At 38.8% G+C, this 17,082-nt stretch overlaps 2 protein-coding genes across 2 annotated transcripts; one reads left to right on the forward strand and one right to left on the reverse strand.

The window, feature by feature from the left end:
• The first annotated feature begins 7 nt into the window (after positions 1-7).
• LOC115620805 (phosphopantothenate--cysteine ligase) lies at positions 8-9,799 on the forward strand. Its single transcript, XM_030514229.1, has 5 exons — positions 8-931; positions 1,007-1,450; positions 8,195-8,380; positions 8,454-8,591; positions 9,259-9,799. Exons 1-5 carry the CDS (start codon positions 806-808, stop codon positions 9,304-9,306), a joined length of 942 nt encoding a protein of 313 aa, XP_030370089.1. The 5' UTR covers positions 8-805; the 3' UTR covers positions 9,307-9,799.
• A 4,953-nt stretch (positions 9,800-14,752) lies between these two features.
• LOC115622003 (probable cytochrome P450 12a4, mitochondrial) lies at positions 14,753-17,080 on the reverse strand. Its single transcript, XM_030515857.1, has 4 exons — positions 16,613-17,080; positions 16,036-16,538; positions 15,532-15,979; positions 14,753-15,472 (listed from the first exon to the last, which is right to left on the reverse strand). Exons 1-4 carry the CDS (start codon positions 16,688-16,690, stop codon positions 14,867-14,869), a joined length of 1,635 nt encoding a protein of 544 aa, XP_030371717.1. The 5' UTR covers positions 16,691-17,080; the 3' UTR covers positions 14,753-14,866.
• Between the last annotated feature and the right edge of the window lie 2 nt (positions 17,081-17,082).

Raw genomic sequence — 17,082 nt, forward strand, 5'->3', positions numbered from 1 at the left:
ACTTTGAACTCGCGCATTCATTTGATACAGTTTTGTGGCGATTTTAAGTGCGCCTGTTCTGTTCTGTTTCGTGTTCGTCCCGTTTTGTATGTGCGTGGCATTTCAATTCAGTTATTCAGACTCCCAACGTACTCGTTGCTGTGCACAACAAAAAGAGTGCGCGCTTTGTTTGACAAACAGCAACAACAACAGTAGAAAACAGCTCGTAATAAGCTCGCTGTGAGTTCATTGATAAGAACGCACAAGTGAAAGTTAACGGAAAGCTGCGGACACTGCAGTCGTGTTCGTCGACGCAGTCGTGTTGTTGTTGCCGTCGTAGTCGCAGTCAAAGTCAAAGTCGCTGTTCGCTGTCGTAGTTCCTTTCGTAAAAAGTGAAAAATATTGAATTAAAATTGTACAAAGTAGTTGAGTGTGTATATTGCGCTTGTGCTTAAAGATTTAATTAATTTATTGATGTTGCTTAGTTTAGTTGTTGTTGCTGCTACCGTTCTGATTGATTGAGTGATTGTGATGTGTTAGAAAAAAAGACCGCGCTTTCTCTGTTACTCGCGCTCGCTTTCTCTCTTCCCTCGCACCACTTCTGTACTGAAAGAGTTGTTTGTTTGTGTCGTAAATTTTGTTGTTGCTGTTGTTGTTGGTATGCTATGCCGTCATATCAATTAACGGCAAGTATAGCATAGTTTCCGGCGCCAACATTTTTTGTGCTTCCACGCGCGCGCTTCCGCTTTGACGCAATTAACAAAGGCAAACGTTAATTAATAAAAAAAAAAAGAAGAATAAAAACAAAAATAGCAACAACATAGCCATGACACACTGGGAGGATTTCTACAATACACATCTGCCGCCCGCAGATTTCGAGGATAATCGCTCGCTACTGAAGGAGTTCTGCGAGCGACACAATAAGCTGCAGAATCGCATTGTGCTTGTAACGGTAAGCTTAATGGGGCAGTGGCGGTTGCCGTCATGAATACCTAATGCGCATTAATGAGCCTCGCATCTCACGCAGTCCGGCGGCACGACCGTGCCCCTGGAGCACAACACAGTGCGGTTTGTGGACAACTTTAGTGCCGGCACTCGCGGCTCTGCCTCGGCCGAATATTTTCTGGATCATGACTATGCCGTCATCTTTATGTACCGCCACAAATCCCTCGAGCCCTTCACGCGTCACTTCACCGGCCAGCAATTCTTTGACATGCTGGACATTGCTGACAATAGCCAGAGCTCCACAATAGCCATAAAGCCGGACTCGGTTGATGTGTTTGCCCCGGTTCTGGCCAAGTACAAGATTGCTCGTGAGACGCAAATGATATTGTACGTGAATTTCACCAGCGTCGTCGACTATATGTGGCTGTTGCGTGCCGCCTGCGAGTGCCTGGCGGCGTTCGAGGAGCGGGCTGTACTCTACTTGGCGGCAGCCGTATCGGATTTCTATATACCCGAGGACATGATGGTGCGTACTTTAGATATGTATATACGTATAGCGTGAAAGCGAACTGTAGATGGATTGTCGGCAAGGTGGTTGTGGGGCCATGGGTGGCCATGTGGGAAATCTTGTAATTGATTACAGGGACTGCGTTGATAGGAACTTGGAAATTGCTTTTTATCGATTTCTAACGCTGATTGGTTTTGTTTGCCTTTGCCGTTGACACTTTTCCTCTTCATATAATTGCAAAGGCAACCGTCTCATATCTCAAGCGACGTTGCACAAATCTGACGTCAACCTGAGTGCTGAGTGCAGCGCAAACTTTGGGCCACGTCAGCCAGTAACAGTGCACAACTAACAAACTACAGCCCTAACTGAATTACGAAGAACTTTCTCATGCAAAGTTGTTTACAAAAGATGCAGTTTTTATATTGATTGTGATTTTTAGTTACGAATATTTCTTCGCTACTAGTTCTTGTACAACAAAAAGCATAGAAGTAGTTTAACTCAAAGCGGAAAAATAACTTTCTTTTTTCCTAATATATATTATTATTTATTGAGACCATTGGTCTTGATGGCAATCTACTATATTTTTTCTTTAACTTTTTAACGTTTCTAAGCCGACTGGCAACAAGGTTGGAAGCAAAATCGTTTCATTTTAGAAATTTATAATGAAGCACTAAGAATTAAATATTTTATTGAATTTTAAAAAGTTATCAACTAATTAATTAATTGTTTCATATACATATATGTGGGATTAAAGAAATCTCGGCAAACGTTGCCAAGCTTCGCAGTCCTTTTCACTAAACCTATTATATGAAATCGGTCCCTACGATCATTACGATTTTCTTGAAATTCCTTCGAAATAAGTTTTATTTAAGGTCGACTGCACGTTCTACATAGTAGCTGACAAAGTGTGTGCTAAGCCCAAGTCACAGCTGTCATCATCGCTTGTCAGCGAGTCGTTTCTGTAGCATCAGTCTGGCATGTCCTGCCCTCTTTTTGCTGGCCTTCATAGTTTGTCCTTGTCATTGTGCAGCTACAGCAGCCTTAACATTGTCATCAAATAATTTGATTTGCATAATTTTACTTGTTACTATGTTTCTATGGCAGCTGAGCCAGCCCCCACATGCTGCTACGCTTTACTTGACTGCTCGTCTGTTGGTCGCTATGTTCATGGCATGCTCGGTCGCTCAGCCAACATTTCACTTTTATTTGAGTTTTATTCACGTTTTCATGTTCATGTTGCCTGGTTGCATCCTGCCTGTTTGTCCTGATTGTGTCCCTGCCCTGTCTCTGCTGTGATGTGCTGTGCTGCGAGGGCGTATTTACTTGTCAGCTTTGCTAGTTGCTCTACTCACAAGCCCCTTTGGCCACCCGTTCCCTTTCAGCTGACTTGTTGGCACATATTCAGATATTCAGCACAAAGGCACTGCTTTCAAATACACCAAACGCCCATTGCTGGGAGTGCACTTGAAAAATTCTGTATGCAAAGGATTGGGAGAGCGTCTATGTAGACACTTGCTGTCAAAATGGTTGTAACTTACAGATATTTCTCATCAGCATGAAAAGGGGCATCTACATGATTGAGTAGACGGAGTGATTGCCTGAATTTCGATAAACTCTATAAAATAATTTACGAAATACAAGACGACTGATTTTCCCGAAAAATGTTTAAGTAGGCAACTCCTAGTTGGGCCACGTAGCAAACAATTTATAATGATAGTATTAAGTTGCAAGCAAATTCAATAAATCAATTTAATGCAATTAAGCATTCAATACGTTATTCTAAAGACTGGGCAAATTTTAATGAACACTCTGTTCTTTAAATTTCTAATTTCTTGATTATTTGTAGGGGAATAAAAGCATTTGTTCAGGTTTATTTTTTCTTTTTGCTTTTCAATACATTTTAGCAGACCTATAGATACGATAAATGGGAATGGGACTTATAAATCAATATGGTTAGCTATTTAAGACTACGTTTTTTAAGTTTATTAATTTAAAGGGCCGATTGATTTTCATTAGCCTTAAAAGTCAGAACCAATGGCAGCACATAATTAATAATATTTCGTATAATTTCAAGAATTTGTTCCTTTATAAATGTTTTTAACCATTTGTAGGAATAAAAGCATCTGTTCAGGTTTTTTTTTTTGCTTTTCAATACATTGTAGCAGACCTATACAAGTAGATACGGTAAATGGAAATGGGATTTGTAAATCAATATGGTTAGCTATTTAAGACTAAGTTTTTTAAGTTTATTAATTTAAAGGACCGATTGATTTACATTAGCCTTAAAAGTCAGAACCAATGGCAGCACATACTATAATTAATAATATTTCGTATAATTTCAAGAATTTGTTCGTACCAAATAGAATGTTTAGCTTCGAGTAAAAGTATTATTGCCTAGATTTAGTTTTAAATATAGGGACTGCCTATATTTAGAGCAAACCTATTTCCAGTCGAATATGCCCTTGAATTAGGTTATCATTTTGTCCTTACCAATCCACAGCGTTTGCATTCAACGGCAAACATACATACACATACTTGTACACACACATACCTATGCTCAATGAGAGAGAGAGAGGCACACAAATGACAAATGCTGTGGCACGTAAAGGCAAACTTTTCCACTTGCTTGCTGCCGGGCTGTCTAAGAGGCTAGAAGCTTGGCTTGGCATACTCAGCGTCGTGTTTCCGCTTTTGCCGTGCATTTCCTTTTGTCGCCGCCATTGCTTCGAGCTCTGTCGTCGTGGGCGTTCTCCTACTTCTTCTGCTTGTTCTTCTCCTTCTGGTGGGCGTTTGCCACAAATCGTTCGCTGGCTTGATTAAATTGTTTGATATTTTTACACACACACACACACACACTTATACATCAGCTTAGGCGCACACATGCAAAAAGGCATCGCCAAGCTCCGAACCGCAAAACTTGGCAAAATGGCGAAAATTGCTTGTTGATGTCGATGTGGAAATTTATGTGCATGTCTGTTGCCATGTGTGTGTCAGTGTGTGTGTACATGCCAGTCAGTCTGTCGAGAAAGCTTTTTCTATTTGCTGGCAGTTACTTAACTGGCAAATTTTATTTAGTGTGCATAATGACTTGTTGAATATTTTATCACATATGTACATATGTATGTATATATTGGATATACATAGCCGGCAGCTTATTGGCTCTGGCGCAGAGTCTTTAAGGGCAGCTTATAGAATATTTATAACATTGAAGCCGTATTAATTCTTCATCTGTAAAAGTAGCTCGCAGCTGTTTCATTTCTTCCACTTTATTCCTGCAATGAGATACAAATCAACTTTATGTCAATCTGTGCTGATTGTTTAGTTCAATCTGCCTTTGGATTACTACTCAATAGCTAAATCAATAGTTAGTTGCTATTCCAAGGGGAAACAAATTTGTAGGAATTAACTTTCCTAATCAAAAATTTGCGATAGGGAATGCAAATTCCACGAGCTCTGCTTTTAAATGAGTTCTAGTTCAAAAACATTTTCCCAGCCAGCCAAACTAGATTTTAAACTCATTAACTGGCATGGATATGCTTTTAATGTGCTAGTCTTGACATAAATTTAAGGCTTAAATGCCTTTAATGATGCTAACAGCCTTAGTATATTTAAGCTAAAATGTATGTGTGGGTGCGGGTAGCTACCTTAAGCTGCTCAGCCATATTTATATGCACAGTTTAACATATAAATACAGTTCAGCCACGATAAATCAGGCTTCACTTAGCACAATTTTCATTCACAGACAAAATTAAAGATTTACTTTTACACTCAGTATACTAACCATTTTCACAAGTTCAGTAATTTATAATTTGGTATATTGAGTTTCTTTTTCCAGAACAAGTATTAACCATTTTCACAAGTTTAGTGATTTATAATTTAGTTTATTGAGTTTCTTTTTACTATAGAGCTACATTTTTACAATCTAAACAAAAAGTGCGTCGAAAATAACAGAGATTATTCATCAACTTTTAAGTATAACTATGGAAAATGAAATGTTTTAAATGTGGAAATTCCATATGCTATTCTAATTATATTGGATTCAACAATAAGCCAGAAAATGTTAAAGTTATTGCTCAAGAAGCTCTTCTGTACATTCCGACGTGTTATAAGGCCTTCCAGCCGTTGGCAAATTTTCAACACAACACTAAGAATTCAATTTTGAAATAACGCTTTACCAACCCACGCCTCCATCGTCCCCTATGCCCCCCAACAGCGTTCACATTTTAACAAAATTATGCGAGAGCAACAGCCAAGTCCCATTTGAATTAATTTAGAGGAGCCATGGCGGGCCTCGAGTAAATTCTAATAAACTTAAGCAAACAAGAAATTATAAAAGTGAATATACACAAACGATGGAAGGTAGCAGCGTACACACTTATTCGAAAGTATATAGGATACTCCTATATAGATCGTAAGTATGTAAATATGTAGTGGCAGTGTATCGACGGACGAGTACAAATCCGCAAATGAAATCAAAAGGTTTTACAAGAGCACGCATGAATGCACACACACAGACAGGGTAGAGGGGGAAGCTAGGGACGAGTCGAGTACAATGACACACCAATACAAAGCGAAACGAAAATATATTTCAATGTCAACAGCTGTTGGCAGTTGGCACATCGTCTTCAAAACCGAAAGAGAAAGTCAAAACTTCTGACCGCAAAAGCTTAAAGTTCTAATAATCAGCGACGTCGGCTGCGACGCCAGCACATTGCACAATTGTCAATGTCGAAGGGGCGTTCGGGCGCTTGGGCACTTGGGCGTTGTGGTGTTATGGTTTTGTGGTGTTGGGGAGTCGACAGTGTTTTGTCGTCTTCCTTGTCGGCTTACTGCCTTGAGCTAAATTTTTCATTTCTCCTCGCACAATGTGAAAGCGACTTGCTTAGGTCGGACGCCATTGTTGGCCGTCCTTTGCTTGAACGCCTTTTCTCTCCCCCCACTCACTGCCTGCGGGTCTGTCTTCCTTTCTGTATCTGTATATATATATATCTATATATATGTATGTGTATATATTTATATATATTTTGTCCATTTGTCTCCCTCGGCGCTTTGTGTTGACACAACAAATGAAAGTGGTCAGCAATTTTGGGCTCAGATAAAGTGACAGCTAGCTAATGAGTGTACGCCTTTATATTGGACACTCAACAAGTAGTGTACACAACAAAAAATAAAAAATAATAAAGGACCTTTAAATGGCCGGATCATTTAATTCAACGCACTGGCTACACCTTGCGTATACGCAATATTTTGAAAACGTTCAACAACATGCGAGAAAAGTGTGCGTCTAAAGTATGTGGCGATGGCAATGATTGCCTTGCATTGGGGTTGCCTCATTACAGCTGAGTTATATTTTCAATTAGTTCTAATTTATACGCCATGTGGTACACGAAGAAACCTAAAAAACAGATGTCTGTGGTAAAAAAAAGCATTCATGGGTCTTTTTTTCGAAACACAGCTCTAAGGCCATGTGTGTGAGACTACAGTAAACAGCCGAAAAACAGGAATAGCATTGACAATTGTAGCTTTTGAATAGCTCGAAATCAGTATGAATAGTTGCTCAGAATACAAAGGTACACTTTTTGAAAATAAAATAATCCCTGCCGTTCAACAAAGAAATAAAAAAACGTTCCGATTCGTTTATATGAGGGAAACATGTTTTTATGCAGATTCAGCAAAGCACATCCTGACTTGACTTCAGCAAATTGGATTAAATTCCAGGAAATGGATGTTATGAAGGAATACCGTAAGGATATGATATGATTATTAAATTCCTATACGACCCTGTACCAGGAAGGTCTTTCTTCATTTCATATCCTGCCTTATTTCACTAGCTTCTAACAATATTTATTGAAGCCTATAACTCATGATAGTTCCTAAAAATTTTAAAAAATGCCTTGAAAAAAATAGTTCTTTCTTACAAATAAACAAATTATTTATTCATAGTACATTTAACAGGCAGGAGAGCGTATTCTGTTTCTATTTAGTGTTCTTTTGTCTTATTTAACATTAAAACTCTTTACGTAAATAAGGCAGAAGATGAATTATAAAGAATTCACTATGTTGGGTAACGTATTAGCTATAAATTCAGATGCATGAACGGTCAGTCGTGATCGTATTGGAAAAAACTCATCAATCTCAGGTGTTCTTAAGCAATCGCTAAAATTTATATTGTAGGCCATTTACTAGTGGTATAGATTTGGCCGAAAAATTACATAGAGCTCATGATGTAAAGAATTACAAATAATACTTATACAAGTATATTATGCAGAAACAGCTCAAAACAATTTGAATTGCTAAGAAGGCATTAAGAAAGAGTCGCATACAAAATTGATAATAATATTTAAAGCTTAATTGATTCATCGGCCTTGAGCAGTCCCCACTGTAGTAGCATGCGAGTACATATATGAATACATGAATATTGGTGTGCCTTTATGAGTGTTGGTGTGTGTCTGCTTGCAAGGACACATTTAGTGTCTGTCTGCGGCACGTTACCGCCTGCCGCTTGCCAATGGTGTAACAGCCATGAAATTTAGCAGCCATGTTGTTGCGGCATGCCACACCACATATCCCCCCCATACGTTCGACTTGTCGCCCACATCGCTTTCATACGCAACGTTGGCTTGTCATTTCATTAAAATGCCTGCCAGCATACTCGTAACCGCTGTGGTCCTCAGACTCGTTTTCAAATTGGTTCGCGTTTTCATTTCCATTCTTTTACCTTTCCCCGCGCTCTCTCTCTCTCTCTCTCCGGTTTCTTCGCAGCCCACACACAAAATGCAATCCGGTGATGGCGCGCCAACGATTTCGCTGCAATTGGTGCCAAAAATGTTAGCGCCACTCGCCAGCTTGTGGGTTCCGCACGCCTATGTGGTGTCCTTTAAACTGGAAACGGATGAGAATTTATTGATTGTCAAGGCGCGCGACAGTCTAAACAAATACAAGCACAAGGTGAGTCCCCATCAGTGTCCATCCCCTCCGTGCTGGGCTCAGCTCAATATCTGGATTTCATTTTATTTTTCAGTTGGTCATCGCAAACGTGCTACAGACACGCAAACATCGCGTGGTCTTCGTTACACCCACAGATTCCTATGAGTTGCATTTGAGTCGCGAACAAGCGCACCAAGGCTTGGAGATCGAGGAGCCCATTGTGGCCGATGTGGTAAGTCCTAGCAATTACTTAAACTACTCACTAATAATGTCACTAACTTATAAATGAAACATTTCATAAGACTCGCTATAATTTGATATACAAGTATGTATGTACCTCGTTTATCAGATAATAGTTGAGCATTTCGGTTAATCAAGTTATTGGAAGGGTGTGCTTATCGAAACGTGAAGAGAAGTAGAAATAAATATTAATAAATTATGTATTTATTTGAGTTTCCAATTTCGGTTCTGAATTCGCATTCAACTTTTTCTTCTCATAATTTGTGCCGCAGGAAAATTTAGTAGTGCTAGACTTCAGTATTTTGCTAGAGCCTATTAAGGGCAAGGATAAACGTTTCTTACAGCCTCTTCCCAAAGGGCAAAAGGGTAAGGGTATTATAATTTCCCTAAACTAGTCAACAAAATAATCACTAAGTCTGATAGAAGTGTGTTGTTGAGAAAAATATCTTTTATGTTAATTCGGAGCTGAAGCTTTCGTCGTTATACCTGAAGTATGTTCTACTGTACTACACATATTTAAGCAGGAATATATTAATATTTCAATATTCAAATAAAGTTGGACAAATGAACTGCAATCGGTTGGGTTGTCAGCTCGGTTGGTTGCAAAAAACTAACTTCGTTGCCAGTGAGTAAATAATTCTGTGTTTTATCTTCGGCAGGTGCAAAAACATGGGGACTTTATCGTCAGCGCCCAACAGCGCCAATGACCATTATCAATGCGCCGACGGCAGCAACAGCAGCTGGGCGCGGGGAACAGCAGCGAGGGGGTGAGCAGCGCATCGTCGACCACCGTAGGCTCCGATTATTGCGTGACCAGTGCGCATTGTTGTCGCGTTCTGAATCCAGGCACGCCGAGCTTCGGGCGCAAATATTAAGCAGGCTAGCGGCGCGCCGTAGAGTTTTAGCGAAATTACATTTGCATTATCTATCGGTTCTGGGTTCGTTATGCTGAGCCTATTTACAGTGTTTGTGTTTGTTCCATTAATAACGATGCTATTGTTGGTGATTATCTAGCTATATTCATACATTTTGTTAATGTTTCACTTATTGTTATTGGGTAAGGGTACGGCAAACTCTTGAGAAATGATGTCACGTATTGGTTCTATTTTGTGCTTTTGTTTTCCCGGCTTTTATGTCATCAGGCATACGCCGCGTATGTCCCGAGAGGCATCAATAAACCTTTTTTGATTTATGTGATTATTTTTCATATTTTCTTTTTGATTTGTGCAAGAAGAGGTATGCAATGATTTATTTTTTGCTGTCAAAGCATTTAACATGCGAGGTCTGGCTTTTGTGTTGGTGTTGCAACTAATGAGGTGAGTGGGTGGGGGCTGCTGGTGGAAGTCATCGCGTGACCTGCCGCAAAGCCACAGCGCAGACCAACAAATTAACAACGCCGACTCGGCCGCAAATGCAGGAAACACAGACAAAAACTTACACACACACACATACACATCCACAGAAGCGAAGTGGCAAGCAGTTGCAAAGTTCATGCAACAGCAATTTGTTGGCCCTGACGCTGGAGGCGAAAGTGCACAATGAGAAAAAATTGAAAATTTGGAGCCCAAGGTACTTATACGTTTTAAATTTAATTATTCTTAGCTTTTGCGGGAGCAACTTTGCATTTAAAAAATATTATTAATTATTTAAAAGCTTTGGGTTCCAGCGACTAGTTGTTAGCCTTTTATTTGCATAACAGTTTGCTACTAAAGTTTTGAATTAAATGAGTGCCTTAGGGCAAATTTTAATCAAAAACTCAATGTTAATCTTTATTTTTACCCTGTGGGTGCATTAAGCATTTGGTTTATTTATTGATTTCCTGTGAAATAATGAGTTCAAACTAACACGAGAAGAATGTCGATGGAGTTGGTTATCAATTGCTAGACAAATTAATGTGAAAATATATGAGAAGCTACTATTTAAAGTGTATATTTGTTCCAAAGTTAATGCGGGAGAAAATTTTATGACCATGCTTCACAATTTACTTCGAGGATTATTAAAATATAATGGAACATTGAACTGAGTTTAAATATTGAACATTTTTGTTAATATTGTTTTGATAAAGCAATCGAATGGCTACATTTGTTATCTAGAATTTGTAGTAGATTAATTTGAATTTGAGTTACAGTAATAAATTTATAGTTTCTTGGTTAGTTTAGATCTTAATTGTTTGAGGTCTTTAACGAATCAGGTTCCAAAATCTAGTACTTAGCTTAATTTTGCTCAGTGTGCTATGCCTGTCAGCTGTACAGGGCACGACAATTGATTGGCAAGTTTTGCATAACGATAGCAATAATAATAACAACAATAACAGCAACTTCAGCTACCCATAACGTTGCTGGCACTCGTTGCTTGTGATTATCTTGCAGAACAACGACGCCTGTCCTTGCCACAGCATTTACAACATTCACCAGTTGTTGAATTTATGGCGTTGGCGTTCACCTAATTTCCATATTTGGTGTGTTTGTCTATCAAGCGGGTCAAGTGCTTGCAAAGGTCAACACATCCACAGCACAGCTACACGCACGTACTCCACTTTCCGCAGCATATTTTGACAGCCGCCATTTTCACCTGGCGCAGGCACATTAAATTTGAAATACCTTGCTTTCTGTTTGTGGCAGCGCAGCTACGACGAGCATACGAATACGAGCGTCGATGCGAAAACTAATTAACGCTGCTAAAACTTTGCACGGCACGTGCTCAAAGCTAACCAAAAGAACAACACGTGCAAAAATAAAATGAAGCGTCCTGTGCCACACACGCATCCGAAAAAACAAAAGAAAACAAAACAAAGAATACTTGTACAATGTTGGCTGCACAACGAATCTGAAATATCCTTTAAAGTGGTGCGACTACAAACGTTGAATGTATATTTTGGGCTGGGCTATAAAATGTGTGAAAGCAGTCCGAGTACCGGCATTTCTTTTCCAATTGTGCATGTATATTTGTGAACATCTTTTTTATGGGTGTTATGGAACAGTATTGTACGGAAGTAGACATACCACCGATTCCTGTAAACTTATACTTGCGAAACTGCGTGCAGAGCTAATGAAAACTTTGGTAGTTGTATAGCCTAAACAATACAATTCAAAGTTTCAATATATTCATGATATTTCGGAATTACTATTTATATCAATTACGTGTTGATACAATACCTAACAATGCTACTTATCCAACATTTGTTAGCTTTCTTCGTAAATGATAACAAATTTTTAACTGACAGGAGAGTTACTGTTATTTTTCCTAGCTTTTATAAATAATACCTGCTAATGTTAACCAAGTTGCATGATATTGAAATAATATTTATGGGGCTAATAAACTGTTCTTCAAATGACACCTGGAACTAATATGTGCAAAAACTCAAATATTATCAGCAATTTGAAGGGCCCAAAAGACAAAAAAGAGGCAAAGTAATATGCTCTTTGTAAACATCGTAGCAAGAGCTTAAGCGATATAGTATGGTGAGCTTAGAAAATGAACCCATTGCTTGTAAGACAGTCTTTAACAAACGGTACTTAAAGAGTTGGGTCTTCTTTTCACTAGCGCATCGTATTTTACATTTTTTATTGTTGTGGCTGTGTTAGTGGGGTTGGGTTCATTATTACTTATGCCGTTGTTGTTGCTTTGTTTTTTGCTGCCGCTTTTGTCCCTACAAAAGTTTTGTCTTTTATCTACAGTTTTTGCATTTAAGCCGCATTGCCTTCGCCACCACATCCGGCATGGGCGCTACACTGTGACCATCCTAGTTGTGGCAGTTGCGGTTTCTGTTGCTGCTGCTGCTATTTTCAGCGCTCGCCTAAAACTATGCAATGATTTTTGGGTTCGTTTGGCCACAGCGGCGATGCGCAAAATAAAACAACCTTTTCCTTACTTCAGTGACAGTCGAAATTATATGCATAAGGGTGTGCGGATCAAATGAGTTTTTATTGCGTTCACACGCACACACATATCAACGGCAGACACACACATACACACACACACACACACGTTTTGCAGTTCATATTAAAGCTTGACGCCATTTTACTTGGGCTTTTTCTGCTGGTACTTTAGGACTGTTTTATTGCCCAGCATACGCATTGCTGTTGAACACATTTACAGACCCACACTTGTAGCCGCATAGCCAGCAGTTTGTTGTCTTTTGTGCGAGCACGTCACGCCCATTTACGCCCACGCCCACACCCTAACTACCTTCTTGTTGTTTTATGTACATGCGAGCATATGTATGCATATTGTGCGCTACTTCTGGCCCCTTCTGCCCATAGCCGTATTGATTGCGCATTAAAATATAAAAGCATAAAAAATTCTGTTTGCAAACAAAATGCGTAAAATGAAATACAACACAAATAGCCGAGGCAAGCAAACGCAGAATGGCAAACACAAACAGATTGCAAAACAGCCCAAGGAGCTTTAAGCTCTCACTGGCTGCTGAAAAATGCTGGCGGTCCTTTCTTTAATTAGCAAATAAACAAAGGGCCTTGTTAAAGGTATAAAAAAATACATTACGCATCAACAATTAATATCATTTCAAAAGTATTTTCATTTGAACATTGCAGAATTTTTTTTAAATAATTTAAAATGATGCCATTGCAAACAAATGAATAATTTAAGTTCGAGAATTGAAATTAATGTATGAAAACCTTTCATATCCGTTGTTTAGGACTGAAATATCTAATTTTATAAAAACAAAACAAATGCAAACTATAAATATTATACATACACTCGTCTATAAACTTATAGAAGAAAAAAAATGAGAACAATTTTTCGGTAGTACTCTAAATCAACAAATAAAGTAACTCATAATTGAATTAGGTATAAAGGTTAAATTATATAAAACAGAATTGAAATATTTGTAGCTAAATCAAAGAATGTCAACAAGTTTTAACAAAACAGCCGTGCAGGGAAGGGCAGTGTCCCCAAAAGCTTTGCAAATATTGCGAATTGCCAATTTAATTGTTTTCAACATACATTCATACATCAGAATTATCTTTATTGTTTAAATATTCCTAACGTTCTATTCATACATTGAGGAAACTGACAAACAATTTATATTTAACATAGGTAGTTAGTTCAAGTTTTAGCAGATAGCTAATTTTTTACCATTGCAAAAATTTAAAATTAAAACAAAAATTTATTGAATGTTGATTTAGATATGTCCATACTTTACATGTTGACCTCCTTCTTTTCATTTGATTACATTTCATAGTCCACTATTATTATTAAACTACATATGTGTTCTAGAATTGAACTCAAAGATATATATTTCATATTTCAAAAAAGTGATGTTATACAACTATTTTTGATAGTTAACAAATAAAGTCATACTAATTTTTCTCATAAATAGTTTTTATTTCATATGAAAAATTCACACAAATACATTTAAGCTGAAAAGCTTTTGGGGTCAACTGCTTCTTCCCTAACTATCTGACCCTTGAAAAGGTAATGGTATTCAAATTATTATAAAATGGTTGAACTGCAGTGCTGGCACAATTAATCTTATTCATTGATAAACATTTACAATAACAATCCCGACCATTGACTAAAATAGAAATTGATGAGCACCATTTCGAGTGCCTACTGTAGTTGATACTGTTTACCATTTCAAATAATCAGAAAGAACTTGTTATCAGTATTTGGAGGATTTTAAAGAAAAATTGATAACATTCACATAAAATCGGAACCAAGTAGTCAAACAGTCAATATCCTGGGCATTTGGACCAAAGATACATTGAAATAAACACAAGAGAAGAATAAGTATTGTGAAAATTTAAATACATCTTCAAAGGATTGCTATTTACATAAAATATATATACCTATATATACCTATATATATAAAGTTGTTTATTCTCTACGACTTTTGAGGCATTTCTTAAATTATGAAAGAAATTTAACATTGAGGTAAAAATAAAATTTGAAACTCAGCTAAGTATGTATGTAATTTATTGTTAAATCCTGGCCAAAACGGTTTAAAATTAAAAAGGAAACATCAAATATACCAATTTATTGTAATGCATACCATTTAGATGCATTGAAAACCCATTACAAATACCAAGAGCTGTTTAACTGTAAACCTAAAACGTTGTAAAATGTATGTATATTAAGTGTCTATATTGAGCAAATATATATGTATGTGTAACTGGTAAAAATAGCTTTAAATGTGTAAACTGAAAAGGTTCGTTTTATTTATTTACAACATGGGTATATCACTATCTAAACAATAAATTTGGTAACCCATTTTCCAATGTCCACAGCCGAATGCCAAGCCCAATATCAGTTGCTTATGTCGGTAAATTTAAAGTTCAGTGGTATGTTGGGGATGTTGATGAGCACCGAGCGGAATGCATTTTCCGTGGGGTGATTGAACTCGACTTTGAAGTTTCGAATGATTCGCGCTATTCCCAGTTCTAGTTCCATGTCCACAATTCGTTTTCCGACACACATGCGTGGTCCGAATCCAAAGGGCAGGAAAGCAAATGGATTGGTGAGCTTTAACGCGTTGTCCGAACCATTGCCTTCGGCATCGACCCGCAAATCTGGACGCAGCCAACGTTCGGGCAAAAATTCGCCGGCACGTGGAAAGTAGCTGTCATTTTTAAGACAACCCAAAGGAATCATGGAGACAAAAGTGCCTGCCGGCACTTGATAACCACTCAGGACGCAGTCACGTGCCGTGGTGCGACCATTGCCAATGATAAGGGGATAGATGCGCTGCGATTCCTTAATACAGGCCCTCAAATAGGGCACATTTTTCATGGAGGCCTCTGTGAACTCGGAGTCCTTGTTCGGTAGGATTCGCATCACCTCCTCACGCAGCTTCTCCTGTTTCTCAGGATTCTTGGCAAGGGACAGCAATGCGCCAACGAATGTGCTGGATGTCTGAAACGAATAAATGAAAGATATTGCCAGCTGATGCTTTTTTTTTTGGAGCACCTTACCGTATCTACACCCGCCATCAACATGTCCATGGCCATAACCGTGGCCACCTTTTTGTCTATCTTCAACAATTTCTCCAAAACACTTTGCTCATTCTCCGGCCGCTGGATGCCTTGCTTGGCCTCTGCCTCGAGGCGCTCAAGTGCCTCGCTTACAAGGGCCAAAGTAGTTTCCTGTATATTGTCAAAGGCTTTCATCAGCTTTTTAAACTTGGGAGTTTTTATGATTCGCCATGGCGACGGTTTCATTTCCAATTCCGCTGTAAGCTCGAAGAAATCGTTCAGTGCTTGAAAAAGTATCACAGCGTGTTCATTAACATTTGATTTTTCAAGCAAACCCAACTGTTTGTCCAGCGCCACCACCGACACTGATTCCAGTGTCCAGCGATTTATGTAATCGTCAAAATTGTCCGGAGTCTCCAGTGTGTTTGGATCACGTATGGCCTTGATGCTGCATTAACAAGTTTCAATTTATTTCTGTACCTTAATTGGACAATTCGTTCTCACCGCTCAACGAACTCGCGATTGACCTGAGACATTTTCTTAAAGTACAGGCGCACATTTTTCGGCTGCATCAGCACCGGATTGACAATGCTCCGAAAATCACCCCAAACTTTGCCTTGAGTGGGAATAAGCCCTTCTACGCCGCCGAAGAAGTCAGCCCGATGCTTCTCCCGATGATAACGTAAAGTGTCGCTGCCTGGTCGATGGGGCCAGATACCCTCGTTTCGAAAGACAACCTCAAAATCTTTGGGGTTATGTGTGGTCAGTACAGCTCGACGCCCGAGCATGGGGGCCAATAGAAAGATGTCTCCATAGTCCTCCCACATCGCCATTACCATTTTCGACAGATCTAGCTTGTTATACTTGCCACCTCGAATCATTTTCAGTGTCAAGGGCAGAAAATTCACTCGTGGAACCTGCTCCCAGGGACGTGCCTGCTCCCAATCAGCATCGTGAGCAGCGGGGTTGGACTCCCCAGTAGCGGCAGCGGCATTGGTTTGCCAGCGCTACATATGTACAATAACAAGCTTGTTCTATATCTGTACATACACGTATAAATTGTGTTTATCAGTCTACCCACTTGTGATTTGCTCGAGAAGAGAACAGTCAACACTCTCTGCCTTTCAATAATGCGTAGAGCGCTGGAAATTTTTAACATTTTTGATTAGATGCGATCCCCACTCGCTGGCCTCCCAATTAGAACTGGTCGCTCGATTTGAATTAAAGTAACGTTCAAGTTCAGGGAGCTTTTTGTGTTTGATAAGCAGAAGTGAGAATGCGCAATATTATTAAACTAATCGCTGAGAGAGAGAGAGAGTGTGAGCGAGACAGAGAGGGAGAGTGAAATAAATAAAATACATATAAACAATGCAAATATTGTGCGACTATATTGACAAAGAAACGATAGAGCCTATGTTAACCCCATTTAACACATTATTTTTATAATAAGAAATGTCCAAAGGTTTATCGGATCGGTCATTCTTTTCAAACCCTGTACCCGAAAGATGCAGCGATTTACCAGAAATGCTAAGCAATATAACATGGCGAAAG

This window comes from Scaptodrosophila lebanonensis, unplaced genomic scaffold (genome assembly GCF_003285725.1).
Source record: "Scaptodrosophila lebanonensis strain 11010-0011.00,11010-0021.00 unplaced genomic scaffold, SlebRS2 tig00000024-arrow-pilon, whole genome shotgun sequence".
Taxonomy (NCBI): domain Eukaryota; kingdom Metazoa; phylum Arthropoda; class Insecta; order Diptera; family Drosophilidae; genus Scaptodrosophila; species Scaptodrosophila lebanonensis.